At 45.1% G+C, this 17,500-nt stretch overlaps 1 protein-coding gene across 1 annotated transcript in view; it reads right to left on the reverse strand.

The window, feature by feature from the left end:
• Window positions 1–17,500, reverse strand: part of LOC145408443 (protein Wnt-4-like) — a 41,981-nt gene that overhangs the window by 15,285 nt on the left and 9,196 nt on the right. The window contains exons 2-3 of the mRNA XM_080279174.1: window positions 1,756–2,052; window positions 880–1,069 (exon numbers count right to left, since the gene is read on the reverse strand). Coding sequence (XP_080135300.1) covers window positions 880–1,069; window positions 1,756–2,052 — 487 coding nt within the window. The remainder of the gene's footprint in view (window positions 1–879; window positions 1,070–1,755; window positions 2,053–17,500) is intronic.

Here is a 17,500-nt window from a genome sequence, read left to right on the forward strand (position 1 = left end):
AAATGAAGACGAAAGGGAGTGAAGTGCATGACTGAGATGGCGTGACAGGCTAAAAGGTCTGATGTGGACAATTGTGACGAAGTAAAAGAGGAAGGATTGTTGATGAATGAGGAAGGAGTGGTGATGAATGATGAATAAGGAAGAACTGGTGATGAATGAAGAGGGTCTGGTGATGAATGAATGTCGCAGATGGGCGAATTTATTTATGTGCGATAGCTGAAAATGTAAAAGGGGGAAAAAATATAAGTTAAAGGTTTTAGTTTTTGAGGAGGGGGGAGGGTCCAAAATAGACAAAGACGATATAATCTGATCACGAGAACCATTAGAAACCTTATAACTAATCTCCTTCAATGTCCTCTACTTACTACTAACTTCTATGAGTGGGATCTAACTTAACATAACCTGGATATCGGAAATGCAATGGAAATCTAACCTACCCTACCTCAACTTGACCTAAACCAACCTAACTAACCTAACCTAACACTAATATAACTCACCTCTTAGACAGACAATATTGTCGAAGCACCTGACCACTGGAAACCTAACTCTGACGTAATTTAACCCCACGTAACTTCCTCTAACTCACCTCTTAGACAGTGACACCCCATAGGCAATGTTGTCGAAGCACCTGAACACTGGAAACCTAACCTAACCAAACCTAACCTAATTTTGACGTCATTTAACCACATCTAACCTAACTTTGACGTCATTTAACCCCACGTAACTTCCTCTAACTCACCTCTTAGACAGCGACACCCCATAGGCAATATTGTCGAAGCACCTGAACACTGGAAACCTAACCTAACCTAACTTTTACGTTTAACCACACCTAACCTAACTTTGACGCAACTTAACCCCACGTAACTTCCTCTAACTCACCTCTTGGACAGCGACACCCCGTAGGCGATGTTGTCAGAGCACCCGGACCACTGGAAACCCTGCTGAGTGACGCCCCGCACCGACCGATCGCAGCCGCAGTCATCGAGCTCCCCCGACGAACACCTACGAGTGATGGCGTGCGCTACCCCGGCCGACGAGATGGCGTGCACGAAGGCCGCCTCGCGTGTGCCTGTGGGAGGGAGCCGAAGTGTGAGTTGGAGGGAAGGGAGATGGATGACGAGGATGCGGTGGGAGGTGATTTTCTTTGTGGCAGCTCTCGATCCGGGTTATGATGTCTGAAGATTGATAGATGGATAGACAGATTACACATGCAGCTTGTCATACTGTACTCTCTCTCTCTCTCTCTCTCTCTCTCACACACACACACACACACACACATTTTCTTCACCTCCAGTTGTGAAGGGGGTACTAAGCTAATCCACAAATCATGCACCTAATCTTCACATCAGGGGTAAAAACAATAGCCCCCTTTCGCTTCCCCGCCTCAACTTTCACCACCTGGATGTACAATCGCTAGAAATTGTTAGGTATCCCACGAGAGGTACGACTGCCTCCTGAACCAGCACTCTCTCTCTCTCTCTCATACACACAATCTCTCTCTCTCTCTCTCATACACACAATCTCTCTCTCTCTCTCTCTCTCTCTCTCTATTATCTATCTTTTATCGTTATTTGTATCCCATTTCCTCATCAGTACTCTCTCTCCCCAATCTGACTGGCTGACTGACTGACTGACTCTCTCTCTCTCTCGCTCTTGTCGTGATTTGTATCCCATTTCCTTAGTACTTTTCCCCAATCTGACTGACTCTCTCTTTCTCTGTCTGTCTGTCTGTCTCTCTCTCTCTCTCTCACCTACCCTGGGGCACTATGGGATACGGGCCAACCATGCCTGATCCCCCGCCCTTCTTATTCCTCTTCCTCTTTTTCCTCGACTTCTTTCCCCTCCGTGGGCGTGTGTACTGTGGGTGTGCGGGCGGTACGTGCTGTGGGCGGGCAGGTGAGGTGTTCTGGTAGGGGGAGGGCACGGGTAGGGGGCCCGCGGGGGGAGAGAGAGCCCCGATTGACTCCCCCGATCGCCCCCCCGTCGGGTCCAACTCGGGTCTGGAGGTGATAGGCACGGCCCTCTCCGTCTTGTTGCTCATCACCACGGGCTCTGTCGGGAGAGAAAATGAGCTTAAAATGAGCTGTCGGAGGTGAAAATGAGCTTAAAATGAGCTGTCGGGGGTGAAAATGAGCTGTCGGGAAGATGGAAATGAGCTGAAAATGAGCTGTCGGGGGTGAATATAAGCTGTCGGGAAGACGGAAATCAGCTGAAAATGAGCTCTCGGGGGTGAAAATAAGCTGTTGGGAGAAAATAAGCTGTCGGGGGTGAAAATGAACTGTCGGGAGGGTGGAAATGAGCTAACAATGAGCTGTCGGGCGTGAAAATGAGCTGTCGGGAGGGTGATAGCGAGCTGAGAAGTATAAATGAGCTGTCGGGATGGTGAAAATGAGTTCCCGACAAGAAGGTGAGAGTGAAATGAGCTGCTGGGAGGAAGGTGAGACGGTGAAAATGATCGACTTGGAAGGAAGGCTACCGAGAGAGGCACCGACGAAAAATAGAAAAAATTATAGTAACTGTCGGGTGAAGTCTCTCTCTCTCTCTCAAAAATCCAAGAGGGGAGACGATTTCTTAAGACACATCATAGAACCATCCTGTCATCTCCCCCCCTCCATCCCTCCCTCTATCTCTCCCCTCTCCCTCCTTCCCCTCCCCCACTCCCTCATTCACCCTCCATCCCCTCTCCTTTCCCTTTTCCCTCCACTCATCCTTCCCTCCTTCATCCCCTCTCCTTCCCCTTTCCCTCCACTCACCCTTCCCCCTTCCATTCCCTCTCCCTTCACCTTCCTTCCCCCCTCCTCCCCCTTCCATTCCCTCTCCCTCCACCTTCCTTCTCCTCCCTCTCCCACTCTCTCCCTATCCTCCCTCCACCTCTTATAAGCACATCCATCTAGGGACACACACACACACACACACACACACACACACACACACACAAAAGAGTTATTATATAGACATTTTCCAGGAACCTTTTGAGTCACAATTATAAACGTTCTGGAGTCTTGCCCCTTCACCCAGATGATCTTTTTATTATATTTATTTTCATATTTTTTCTTCTTGTTATCTCTGTTTTATTCAGCTTAGGAGGGATTTATTTAAGTGAAGAGATTAGATATAGCCTCGATTAATCTGCTCACACACACACACACACACACACACACACACACACACGAAATATTAGTGTCAGAAGACAAGGCATTACGACCCTGACTGAATCCTGTAAACACACACACACACACACGAAATATGAGTGTTAGAAGACAAAGCAGTACGACCCTGACTGAATCCTGGAAACACACACACACACACACACACACACACACAAACACACACGTTACCAGAATAAAGAGGCCTAATTACATATAAAATTCCTTGTATATATCTATGATTGGACTCGTAGTAAAAGTACCTGTTACATGTTTACAACCATTGAAAGATGAATTATAACGTGAGGAAAACTGAAGGAAATTGTCATCATAGTATTTTCATTATTTTGGAGACTTAATTGTGAAAAAACTGATAGGATATTGCATGAATACTTGTCCTGATTCTCTCTCTCTCTCTCTCTCTCTCTATTTCTAAGAATGTAAGGGAGGACTCTTGTGGATCTTTGGGTACAACGAAAACATTAACAAAAACACGGCATCATTCCGTAACAAGGAGGGGAACAGTAAAGTCACCCCTTCCATCCCGCCAAGCATTTTCTTTCCATTTTCTTTATTTCAACCATCCTTCCCCTTCTATCCCGCGACACATTTTCTTTATTAACTCTATTGTTTCTATTTCCAGACGCTTTTATTCAGCCCTGGACAAGCCCCCAGTACTGAAAGGGTCAAGGACGGCTTTATCCAACCTCTCCAGCTCAAAAATCGTCCGTAAGGTTAAATAATCTATGGTCAAATGCTAAAATCTGGGAGCTTGGTTGGTGGTGGTGGTGGAGTGATGATGATGATGATGATGATGATGATGATGATGATGATGATGATGATGGTGGTGGTGGTGGTAGTGATGATGATGATGATGATGATGATGATGATGATGATGATGATGATGATGGTGGTGGTGGTGGTAGTGATGATGATGATGATGATGATGATGATGATGATGATGATGATGATGATGATGATGGTGGTGGTGGCGGTGGTAGTGCTGGTGGTTGAATTGTACTACAACTGCATCCAATAACAAATAATTATTAAACAGGAGAATCAGTGTGTGTGTGTGTGTGTGTGTGTGTGTGTGTGTGAGAGAGAGAGAGAGAGAGAGAGAGAGAGAATCACCCATTACCTCTTTAACACCGGCGAAAAGCGGCCTAATCCTATGTCTTACAAGATTTCAGCAGCGAATCCTCCATCTTGACCCGAAGAAAATAATGCGTAACTTTAATATCGCTGCCTCTCATCTCAAAGTGATGGCCAAGTGTAGTCCCAGGGATGGTTTTGACTAGTAACCAAGGAGACTCGTTCCTGCCTCATAACGAAGCATCGATTTTTTATGCAACAACACCAGCTCGTTAGTAAGGTAAATAATAAATAAATAAATAAATAAGAACTGGAGTTAGCTAAGTAGGTGTTGTAGAGGGAGCGGGAAGGGGAAGAGGGAGGAGGGGGAAGGGTAGGAGTCAAAGGAAAAAAGAAGGGCAGGGGGAGGGGGGAGGGGAGAGGTGTGGGAGGAGAAAGGGGAAGGGTAGAGGTCTAGGAAATGAAGGGTAGAGAAAGGAGGAGGGGAAGGGGAAGAGTAGAGAGCTAGGGGATGAAGAAGGGTCGAGGGAGGGATCAGGGAGGGAGGGGGGGAGGGAAAGGGAGAAGTGTAGAGGCAGGAGGGGAGGGGGATGGAAGGTGTAGGGGCAGGGAAGGGAGAGGAGGGGGGCACTACTTTAATCTCCACACCGTCCCTCACACAAAAGGAGAAAACAGATATTAAAGATGATGATGAGACGTCGCTTGCATTTCACGCCACCCTTCCCTTACCTTACCCAGCTTACTTTATTTTCGAGACTTGGTAACATTTCCTCAGCGATTTAGTCTGCATTTTTATTTTCTGTGTCCTTCTACTCCTACTACGAAGCAGTTACTTTAATTATTCATTCTTAACATCAAGCGTACTTTGGTGGTGGAGGGCCTTCGCGTGGTGGCACTGATTTAACCAAGAGGCTCCCCTTTCCGATTATGCAAACGTCCCTCATCTCTGCCCCTGCCTCCCGAAAGGTGGCTATTGGACTGCTGGAGAAGGGCAACTACAGCCTTCAGCTCAGTGAATATAGATGAACCTGGGACAACTACTACTACTATTACTACTACTACTACTATTACTCTTACTACGCATCGTAAGTGAGACTGCAGAAGTGAAGGCGTTACTACTACTACTACTACGACCACTACTACTACTACTACGGCTGCAGATGTGTTGTTGATGAAGACTATTATTTAACCCCTACATCTCGATAAATCCGTTATATATATATACAACACAAAATCGTCTGGAGTAAGCAAGAATAATTTGAGAGAGAGAGAGAGAGAGAGAGAGAGAGAGAGAGAGAGAGAGAGAGAGAGAGAGAGAATACGGTACTAACCACTTCACCACGACGATGCATTTCTTATTTCCATCTCCCTGAATTCAGACGATTTTTATTACCCCCCCCACTATGAAAAAATCTCCCAAATTAAATATAGTCGTCTGGAGGTTGTCAGGATGTAATTAACTGCACGTCATTGGGGTGAAGTGGTTAATATTCTAAAGATTCACGTTTTTTCTCAAAGTTTCCTGCAGAGGATTTTTTTTTATTTTTTTCTTGCATAGGATTTTTTTATTTTTTATTTTTCTTGCACAGGATTTATTTTTTTTTTTATTTTTCTTGCATAGGATTTCTTTCATTTTTCTTTCCTATGATTTTTTTTTTTCATTTTCCTTGCCTGGGATTTTTTTTTTCTTGCATAGGATTTTTTTTTTTTTTTCATTTTTCTTCCGTACGATTTTTTTTGTTATTTTTCTTGCATACGATTTTTTTCATTTTCCTTTCATATGATTTTTTTTTTTTTCGTTTTTCTTGCATAGGATTTTTTTACTTCAATTTCAAAGGATCAGTTTCTTTTTTATCAGGTCAATTATTCCTTCACATTCATAGCATTTTTCTCTTCAGTTTCATTTTATATGTATTTTTCTTATTCAATGATATTTTTTTCTTCACTGACTGTATTAGGTGCAGGAGCATACCATCCATTCACTCGATGTAGCACTACCTCCGGGTGACTCTAAATGACAAGCTAATTAATTTTCTAAGCAGTAAAGCCGCCCTAACCAAATACGCTTCTCGTACTGAAGGGGTTACTATCATCATTATCTTTGTCTTATTCTTAACATTTCCTTATAATTTTAGTGTTTTCTTTAAATCTTTTCCTCGCTGTCTTTCCTCTCTCTTTCCTCCTCCTCCTCCCCTCCTCTTCCTCTCTTTAAGTATTTTTTTCTCTCACCCTCGCGCCTCCCTCCTCCTTTCTCCCTCCCTCCCTCCCTATTCACACTTTCTAAAAACGACGGAAGCCTTTGATGCTCCACGTCCACACCGCTTACTTCCGATGTGTGTGTGTGTGTGTGTGTGTGTGTGTGTGTGTGTGTGTGTGTGTGTGTGTGTGTGTGTGTGTGTGTGTGTGTGTGTGTGTGTGTGTGTGTGTGTGTGTGTGTGTGGGTGTGTGAGAGAGAGAGAGAGAGAGTGTGGTGGTCCTTTTACACATCTATTCATCTTTTTTTTTTTTATACATTTTATATCTGCTATTCTTATACCTATTTTCGAGTGTATAATTTCTGATGGGGGATAGGCGCCTTCATGTGGTGGCACCGATGTGACTGGGAGGTGGAGCTGCCCCGTTAAAATCCTCCTCTCCATAAACCCCAAGAGGACGATGGTGGACTGCTAAAAGGCTACTACTACTACTAATTACTACCATACTGCTACTACTACTACTACCACACCACCACCACCACTACTACTACTACTACTACTACCATTACCACTACTACTACTACCACCACTACTACTACTACTACTATTACTACTACTACTACTATTTCTATTCAGTGTCCATATTCCGTATCTCTATCATACTACTGAGTGTCCAACGCAGGATCGAACCTTCTCCTCGGAAAGAGAGTGTTAGCTAGTATTAACCCTTGCCCATGCTCGCCAAGTACGAATTAATAAACGTGTTTGTAGTGTGACCAATGCAAGTAAAATTGGTAAAGTTGCCAGTATGTGTCACGGTTTATTTATCTGTACGAACTGACAAGGTACAAAAATAGCTATACTCTTTTTACTCTAACTTGGCCTAAAATTGCCACCTCTCCGTCTTGAATGCTGAGCTGTGGCAATAGATTAACGCCAGAATATGATGCTAGTCACGAAGAAGTCCAACGGAAAGAAATCATAGCATAGTCATTTCCTCTTTTCCTCTAACTTGGCCTAAAATTGCCACCTCTCCGTCTTGAATGCTGAGCTGTGACAATTGATTAACGCCAGAATATGATGCTAGTCACGAAGAAGCTCTATGGAAAGGAAGAAATCAAAGCATAATCCTTCCCTCTTTTCCTCTAACTTGGCCTAAAATTGCCATCTCTCCGTCTTGAATGCTGAGCTGTGGAAATTGATTACCGTCAGAATATGATGCTAGTCACGAAGAAGCATTGTCGAAAGGCAGTAGGCTCACGGCACTGTCCTCTTCTCTCAGTCAGGTACGTGAAATAAGTTGCAAAAGGACGAAAATTTTGACCAAGTTACGGTGAAAGGGGTGTAGGAAGACATACCATAGCGCATTTACTCTATCCTCAAGATCCCTAATCCCTTTCAGTCCAGATGATGGCCAAGTGTAGTCAGACTGAAGGATGGATTTAACTAGTAACCAAGGAGATTCATAGTTGTTATTGTTGCTCTTCTACTCCTCCTCCTCCTCCTCCTCATTCTCCTCCTCCTCCTTCAGTATTCGTATCTCCTTTCCCTCCCTTTCCTTCCTTCCCTTCCCACCCACACACTCATCATATTCCTCTCTCTCTCTCTCACCAACTCTCCCCCACCCTCTCACCCCTGCCTCTCGTCATTTTTCACCCCTTCAGGCCGAGTACACCCTGCTAACACACTAATTATCATTCCCAGAAGCATTTCCGATTTTTTTCTTTTTTTTTTTTTCTTTGTCTGAGACGAGATGGGCCACTCAGTCGAACTTGACGTGAGGGGTGTTTTGTTGTCTTGAAGGGGCGGAGGAAAGAGGGAGGGAAGGAGAGAAAAAGAGAGGGTGAGAGGGAGGGAGGGAGGGAAGAAGAAAAAAAGAGAGGGTGAGAGGGAGAGAGGGAGGGAGGGAGACAGCTAAGCAGGAAGAAATGGAGTGTGAAAAATGAAGGAAGGAAGGAGGGAGGTAAGTGAAGAGGGAGGAATGAGAGAGAGAGAGAGAGAGAGAGAGAGAGAGAGAGAGAGAGACAGCGCTAGTATTAGTTAACCCTGTCACCATCAACCCTCTCATGATCAGAATAAGTCTAGTATTTAATTTCAGCTGACGACAGACGATTTTATTCAGTCGTGTGTGCCACAAACACACACACACACACACACACACACACACACACACACACACACATGCAAAAAAAAAGGCGAATAAATGAAGAGAAGAGGAGAGGAAAGGGGAGAGGCGAAGAGAAGCGAAGATATAAGAAGAGAAGAGAAGAGAAGAGGTGAGGTGAGGAGAGGAGAGGAGAGGAGAGGAGAGGAGGGATGGGATGGGATGGGATGGGATGGGAAGGGAAGGGAAGGGAAGGGAAGGGAAGGGAAGTGGAGAGGAGAGAAAAGACGAGACGAGACAAGACAAGACGAGAAGGGAAGAGAAGCGAGGCGAAGAGGAGACAAGAAACAATGAGAGAAGGGGCATTAAGTGAGGCCAGGAGAGGAGGCACGGAATTAAGAGAAAAAAATGAAATGGAGGATGAGATGGAGAACTGAAAAAAAAAAAAAAAATGGGGAGTTTCTCGTTGTGTGGAGTGGACGTGAGTGGTGAGAGAGAGAGAGAGAGAGAGAGAGAGAGAGAGAGAGAGAGAGAGAGAGAGAGAGAGAGAGAGAGAGAGAGAGAGAGAGAGACCACATACATATTAAGGACTTTACTAATAATAAAAGAAGAAGTTTTGTTGATTACATAAAACTTAAGCATGAGAGAGAGAGAGAGAGAGAGAGAGAGAGAGACCACACATACATTAAGGACTGTACTACTAACAATTGAAGACAGCATATCAGAGAGAGAGAGAGAGAGAGAGAGAGAGAGAGTTCGACTAAGGTCCCACTCGGCTCGGCTCTGAACCACCCCTTGAGCACGCGTCTTCTGGCTCCGGGGGGAGGGGAGGGGAGGGGGGAGGAGGGAGGGGAGTAGACCGAGGGAGATAGGGGGAAGTAAGGGGAATGGGGAGAGAAAGGGGAAGAGGAGGAGGGAGAGGGAAGGAGGAGGGAGGGGAGGGAGAGGAAGAGAGAGAGATAGGAAGAGGGAAGGGAAGGGAAGGGAAGGGAAGGGAAGAGGTGGGTGGGATGAAGGTAGAGGAAGTGAGGAAGAGGTGATGGGAACTACGGGGTGGGGGGGGGAATGAAGGCAGGGGGAGGGAAGGTGAGGGGAATGAAGGTGAGGGCGGGGAGGAAGGTAAGGGAAGGAAAGGAAATAAGTGCGGGGTGGCGGGGGTAGAGGGAGGTAGTTGGGGAGGGGAGAGGTAAAGGATGGGGGAAAGAAATGGGGGGAAGGGAAGAAATAGTTAAGAAATGAAGGATGGGCGTGGGAAGAGGGGGAGAAAGATAGGGAAGGGGGAAGGGATGGAGAGAGGTGGGGGTGGTGATGGAAGGAGAGGGGAAGCGGAAGAGTTAGGGATGAAGGTATGGAGAGGAGCTGGGGGAGGTAGAGGGGGAGGCAAAGGAGGCAGAAGGAGGGGAAGTTGGGGAGGTAGAGGGAGGGGGGAGCAGGGAAAGGAGGGGGGAGCCGGGAAAGGAGGGAAGGCAGAGGAAAGAGTGATTCTTTAGTTAACTCCCAAACACCTCTCCCTTACCGATTTATTTTTTCAAAATAGTTGGCTTATATCACCGTGTACGTTATGCAGAATATGGTGATGTCAGAATGCTTTAAGTAACACAGACGAGGGGGGCAAGGTGTAATACGCAAAATAAATCGCCCAGAAAGAGGTGTTAGGAAGCTTTCTTATACAGTGCAATATCTAACATTTTCAGCTGAATAAAATCGTCTGGAGGTGGCAAGGATATAATTCTGATGGTGACAATTATTACTCTCTCTCTCTCTCTCTCTCTCTCTCTCTCTCTCTCTCTCTCTCTCGTGTGTTGATGAAAACTGGCAAAGTGCGACCGCAGACTTTTCTTCCTAACTTCCCTCGATACACTAACCATAAACATGTAATTCATTTTTACTCTGTCAACTAATTTATTAATCCATGGAGAGAATTTTAGGACTTGAGGGGAGGGGGGTTCAATATAGCCTTTATTTATTTATTTATTTATTTGTCTAGGTGAGCTCCCAAGTACTGAAATTCGAAAAAAAAAAAAATCTCCCGAGCCAAATAGAATCGCCTGGAGTCAGCAAGAATAAAATAAATATAACAGGTCATCGGTGTCAAAGTGCTAAAAACGCGAAATTATCGCTAATGTCAGCAATAATTTTTTTCATCTCAGCTCGATTAAAAAATTTCGTCGTTTTGTAACTTATTTCACGTAGTTCAGTGGCAGAAAATATGCTATGGCTCTTCCTTCTTCCCACAGCACTTCTTCATGACTAGCATAATATTCTTGTGTTTGCAGAAAATACAATACTACGACTACCTCCGTCCCATGGCACTTCTTCGTGACTAGCATAATATTCTAATGTTAATCTGTTTTTCTACAACCTAGTATTCAAGATGGGGAGATGCAATTTTAGGTCAAGATAAAGGCATATACTAATTACACTCTCCCAACAGACACCTATCACCCATTCTTTTGCGATTTATTTTTGGATATGGCTGGTGTGATATCCTATTGTATGTTATTAATGCAGAGTATGGCGATATTGGAAAGGATTTATATATATCAAAGAGGAGGACAGTAAAGTGTAACAAGCAAAATAAATCGCTTAGGAAAAGGCGTTAGGGAGTTTCCAGGTGTTCATGGTAACAAGTTCTACAACAACAGGTTTCATATAAGACTAGTTTTTTATTTGTTTTATTTTATTTATTTATCTTTTTTTTTTTACCATGCGTCAAACAGGATATCAGCCATCACCCATTAAAGAAATCAAAGGCTTCCCAAACGCCAAATCGCGAAAATTCCTGCAAATTAAACGCCAAATCTCAAATCAACGCCTTCGAAAAACGCCAGATATCGCCTATCAACGCCTTCCAAAGCGCCAAATCTCTCAAATCAAGGCCTTCGAAAAACGCTAAATCTCGCCAATCCTCGCAAATCTACGGCTTCGCAAAACGCCAATCCTTGCAAATGAACGCCTTCGAAACACGCCAGATCTTGCCAATCCTCGCAAATCACGGCCTTCAAAATAAAAACGCAAAATCTCGCCAATCCGCCAAATATCCGTTCAGACTCCGGATCGCTAAGTAGGGGTGTTGCAGAAGCCAATTGCAGATCAAGTTTCAACGCTACCCCCCCCCTCTGTGTGTGTGTGTGTGTGTGTGTGTGTGTGTGTGTACAAATTAACACTCCCACAACAAGCTTTACATGGAAGTCAATGTGTAAAAGTCAATAAATTTTTTGGACAAACTTGACAGCCAAAGAAGGTATGCACTCCCTTATAATCCGGATATTTACAAGTTATTTACAGACACTATCTCATTTACGGCTCAACTGCCTCGTCATTTACACACCTGTCTTGTATTTTTTCAGGATCTTTGTAATACAGACAGTGTTGGTGTAGACTGTGCATCTAGAGAATATTGATGTGATATATTTCTCTCTCTCTCTCTCACTCTCTCTCTCTCTCTCTCTCTCACACACACACACACACACACACACACACACACACCGCATAGGTGAGACAATTAACACGACCATCTTCTTACCTGACTCTCCCTCTCTCTCAACCATTTGCTTCTTACCTGCCCTGCTGCCTGCCTCCCCCCTTCCCCACTCTCCCTCCCTCCCTCCCTCGCTCACTCGCTCGCTCTCTCTCTCTCTCTCTAACCCCCACCCACCCTTATCTTACCCCACTTTAATCTCACCTTTTGTAGGGCAGGTGTGAAAATTACAGGTAGGTGTCATTTCCTTTACCTGGAGGAAGGATAAACATACCCAGATTCCCTCCAAGACATACATACATACACACATACATAAATACATACACACCATACATACATACATATACATACATCCATTCATGAGCACCCATACATATATACATACATAAATATACCGGTACATGCATACGAATACCCACCCATACATATACATTCATGCACATACATACATACATACAAATACATACGTACATACACATAAACTACATGAACACACAGACGGATGTACATACGCATAAACATACACACAAACATCAACATCGTCAGCCTAAAGACGTATTTCTATTTCGTGTTACCTGCGAACTAATTAATTCAGAGTGACAGATTATGCAAAGATTAGATACGGCTTTCAATATGTCTTCTGCACACACACGCGCGCGCACACACACACACACACACACACACACACACACTTCTAATTCCTAAACAAACACCAAACAAAGCTGTGGCGACAAAAAGACTATGTTTGTCCAGAAGTTGTTTATGATGCTGCTTTACTCACTGTGGTCTGGTGAGGCATCTGTTTTTTTATTATTATTCTGTTCTTGTTGCTAACTGACGATTTTCGAGAATAATTATATTATTCCGGAATAGTGACTATAAATTATGGTTAATTAATATATTCTTGTATACTACCTTTTTGTGTACAAAGATTGATTGATTAAAAAAAAATCATGGCAGCGAAACAATAAATGTCATTGTCGCGGTAGACTGAGTAAAATCAGAAGGTTAAAACTGTACACAGACACACACACACCCATATATATATATAATCTAACACTGATATAAAAAAAAAGTCAAGGATGACTCAAAAAATGTTAAACAAATAACACAGAAGCGAAAATAAACGTGCCATTTGTAGAATTGTGCTGGTGGTATAGTGTTTGCAACCCCCGGCCCATCGCAATGTGAACCCAGTGGACTGCAGGCTAAAGTTGTCCTTCTCCTGCAGTCCACTATCCTCCATTTGGGGATAGGGTGGGAGTTGAAGGATGTTTGTACGGCCAGGCAGTGGATCCAGCCTGTGATATCAGTGCCACCATGTGAAGGCGTTTCTCTCCAGCACCCGAAATATACTCGTTAGGAAGAGGTACCAGGTAGCAGACAGGGAGAGAGGGAGAGAGAGAGAGAGAGAGAGAGAGAGAGAGAGAGAGAGAGAGAGTACCTGTGGGCAAGGGTACATATAAGGCAGGCCGGGGACATCCATTACCAGTGGCGGGTATTAATGTAACGTGAAATTGTGGATCTCTGGCTCTCCTGAAGGGATAGGTGGGCGGGGAGAGTGGGTGGGTGGGTGGGCTGGATGGGTGGGTAGATGGTAAGGGGGGCAGATGGGTGCGAATGAAACGGTGAGATGGTGGTGGGTGGGAGGGTGGGAAGAGGGCAAAATGGGTGCGAATGAGGGGGTGTCGGGTGGATGGAAGTGGGTGGGTCGATGGTAGGCGGATGACTTGATGGGTGAGGAAGGTGTGTGGATGGGAATTTGTGGGCGGGAGGATGGAGAAAGGGTGGATGGGTGCGAATGAATGAATTGGGGTGCCGGGTTGACAGAAAGTGGGTGTGTGGGCGAAAGGAAATGGGTGGGAATGAGTAAGTGGGTGACAATAGGCAGATAAAGATGGACAGGTGGAGGCAGTAGGGGAGAAGCACAGGACCAGGTAAAAAGTGAATTATGAAGGTAATTAGTGGGACAGGTATTTTGCAGAAAAGGAAAGAGGTGGGACAAATATTAAGTGGAACAGAAGTGAAGTGGAATACGAAGTGGAGCACGTAGGAGATAAAAACTGAATATCCATCTTCTCTTCTTCCTCCTCCTCTTTCTCCACCTCCTCCTCTTCATTCATCTCCTCCTCGCTTCTGCCCTCCCTTCTTCCATTTTTCCATGGCATTACTATTCCTCTCTCTCTTTCTCTTAAAACTCTAGGTCTGTGGTGTCTATATATCTCTCTTTCCCTCATTCTCTCTCGCCCAATGTTTTTCCCCTCTCTTCCCCTCTTCGTTTCTTCCCCTCTTCATCTGGTCCTTCCTTCTTTTCAAACCATATCCTCCCCTTCTTCTCCTTCCTCTCTTCCCCTCCCCATCTTCATCTTTTCCTCCTTTCCCCTCCATACTTTTCTTCCTCTCTCTCCATTTTCCCCTCCTATCCCAAACCATCTGTTCACACTTTTCTTCTTCTTTTTCCTCCCCTCTTCCTTTTTCCTCTATCTCCCTCCCCATCTGCTCCATTCTTTCCTTCTTCCTTCTCTCCTCTTTTCCTTCCTGCTCTTTTTACCTCTTCCCTCTCTTTCCTCCCCTCTCTTCCCCTCCCTTCCCATGTGGTCAGTATTTTTCTCCTCCCTTTTCTTCTCTCCCTCCTTACTTTCCTCCCTCCTCCCCTCTCCTCTCCCCTCTTCATCTCCCCTTCTCACTTTTTCTATGGCAACGTGACCATGTGCTAACCAAACCCTTGTAAACAAAGACGAGGAGGAGGAGGAGGAGGAGGAGGAAGGAAAGAAGAAAGGAAGGAAAGGAAAAGGATGGAAAGAAGAAAAAAAAAATAGTAAGGGAGTACAAAGGAATGCAAAGGAAGACATAACAACTAATGCATATATCTGCTTCAGGAATCAAAGACAAAGATAACAATGACGGAAGGCGGTGATAGCAGAGGAGGTAGAGGCTACGGAAGTGATAAGAGATAAGGGAGGAGATACGGAGTGCGGAAGGGGAGATGAGAAGAAGAAAAGATGGAAGAAGGGGAGGGAAAGAAATAAAGGGAAGTAGAGACAGGGAACGGATATATGGAAGGAAAGGAAGAAGGAAGGGAGGAAAGACTGGAAAATAACTGAGAGAGAGAGAGAGAGAGAGAGAGAGAGAGAGCGTTACATAAATACACAAGCCAAACACTCTTTATGGTCACTTTCAAGGGGTCAGACTTATTAATGAAACAAATAAAAATGTATTGCATATTTTTAGAGAACAGGCCAGCAAAGCAAAAGGTTCTCCCTGTCCACTACCCGGTAATCAGCCGTACAAGAACATGGAGAGAAGCAGAAATGAATTACCTGAAAGTATATCTTGTAAAACCAACGGAAAATAGACTCCCTTTAATCTAACGTGGCCTAAAATTGCCATCTCTCCACCTTGAATGCTGAGCGGCAACAACTGATGAACGCTAGACTAAGAAGCAAGTCACGAAGAAGTGCTGTGGAATGGATGTAGAGACGTAGTACTGTTGTGTTTCTTGCACTGAGCTGCGTGAAATAAACTGTAAATGGACGAAAATCAAAGTCAAGTTAGAGTGAAAATGGTATAACCCTAGAAAGCACTCCGAGAGCTTATACCTCCGCCAACGCCAAAATAATTCATGATTTATAAACCCACCGACGTGTAACGTGGTACTTAATTCTACAGTCTTAGTCTATCCTCTTACACCATCTCAGAGAAGACATACCTCCAACAACGCTACTGCAATTTATGATTCATTCCTACACCTGACTCCGGATCCACCTGTTTATCTTATTAGCTTTTCGTTGACCCATCGCCCACCTATCCACCAGACTTTACTAAAATTCGGGAACAAAATGTTGATACAATTGTGCACAAACAAACACACATGAGGGAATACATGGCCACCTCTTACTTCGTCGGCGGAGATAAAAATAACAGCATTACTCCCAAGCCATTACTAAGGATTATACAATTTATCTTTACTTTAATTTACACACACACACACACACACACACACACACACACACACACAACCTGAGAGAAGGATGAAGAAGGATGGAATAAGAGAGGGGAGAGGAAGAAAAAAGAGAGAAAAAGGTGAAGGAGAGGGTTTGTGGAGAGGGGAGTAAGAAAAAGAATGTGTGTTGTGTTTGAGGGTGTGAAGGGAAGAGGAAGAAGAAGAAGGAGAAGGAGAAGGGGAAGAAGACGGGAGGTAAGCAAATAAGGCAGGAAGGGATAAGAGAGAGAGAGAGAGAGAGAGAGAGAGAGAGAGAATTAATGATACCCTGAAGACGAAGGTGATGAAGGTAGGCAGGAAGGAAGGAGCATAGAGGGGGGTGGGGGAAGATGAATGGGAAGAATGAAGAAGGGTGATGGAGAGAGGGAGGGAAGGAGGGGGAGGAGAGATGGAGGGAAGGGGAGAAGATGGGTAGGTAGGGAGGATGGAAGGCAAAAAGAGTGGGAGGGGAAAGGTAGGGAAGATGGGGGACGGGGAGGTAGACGGGAAGGTAGGCAGATTGGTAGGCATATAGAGGGTGGGTAGGTAGGTGGGTAGGTAGGTAGGTAGGAGGGAAGGAAAATGGAAGGATGCAGAATGGGGAGGGAGTAGAGAAGGGTGGGCTAAGTAGGGAGATACAAAGGAGGGGGAGAAGGGGAAGGATGGGGGGTGGGTTGGAGGGAGAGGGGAGGAACGTAGAGGTGAAGGGGAAGAAGGACGAGGAGGGGAAGGAAGGGTGAAGAAAAGGGTGATACGAAGGGGAAAGGGGAGAGGAGGCAGGGGACCAGAATAGGGAAGGGGAGGGGAAGAGTGAAGTATATAAGGGAGAATGAAGGGGTGACTGGAAAAGGATGGGGGAAGAAGACGGGAAGGAAAGGGTGGAAGGGGAAGAAGGTAGGGAAGACGGGGTAGGGGATGGAGAGGCAGGGGGAGGAGGGGGAGATACTGCACTGTGTTGTTAAGCTTAATTATTAGATTGTTTACAGAACATGGTGTGTGGCGAGAGAGAAGGGGAGGGAGAGGGAGGAAGAGATGGAAGAGGGGAGGGAAAGGGAGGAAGAGAAGGGAGAGGGGAGGGAGAGGGAGGAAGAGATGGGAGAGGGGAGGGAGAGGGAGGAAGAGAAGGGAGAGGGGAGGGAGAGGGAGGAAGAGAAGGGAGAGGGGAGGAAAAGAGGGGGTGAGAAGGGAGAGCGGAAGGACAGAGGGGAGGAGAAGGGAATGAAAAGAATAAGCGAAGGGGGGGGGGAGAGAGAGAGAGAGAGAGAGAGAGACAGTGAGAGACGTAGTTATACACAGACATATATAGTTTGATAGACAGGCAGATGGATAGTTAGTGTGTGTGTGTGTGTGTGTGTGTGTGTGTGTGTGTGTGTGTGTGTGTAAGATGTCTCCGTATACGTTCATGTGCATCTAAGTGCGTATGTGTATGTGCGCATCGGGTGTGGTCACAGATCCTCCCTAACAAGGCGTGTGAAGTCAACAGAAGGGGTGTTAAAG

This window comes from Coenobita brevimanus, chromosome 8 (genome assembly GCF_032717465.1).
Source record: "Coenobita brevimanus isolate Jiangsu-jjx chromosome 8, ASM3271746v2, whole genome shotgun sequence".
Lineage (NCBI taxonomy): Eukaryota > Metazoa > Arthropoda > Malacostraca > Decapoda > Coenobitidae > Coenobita > Coenobita brevimanus.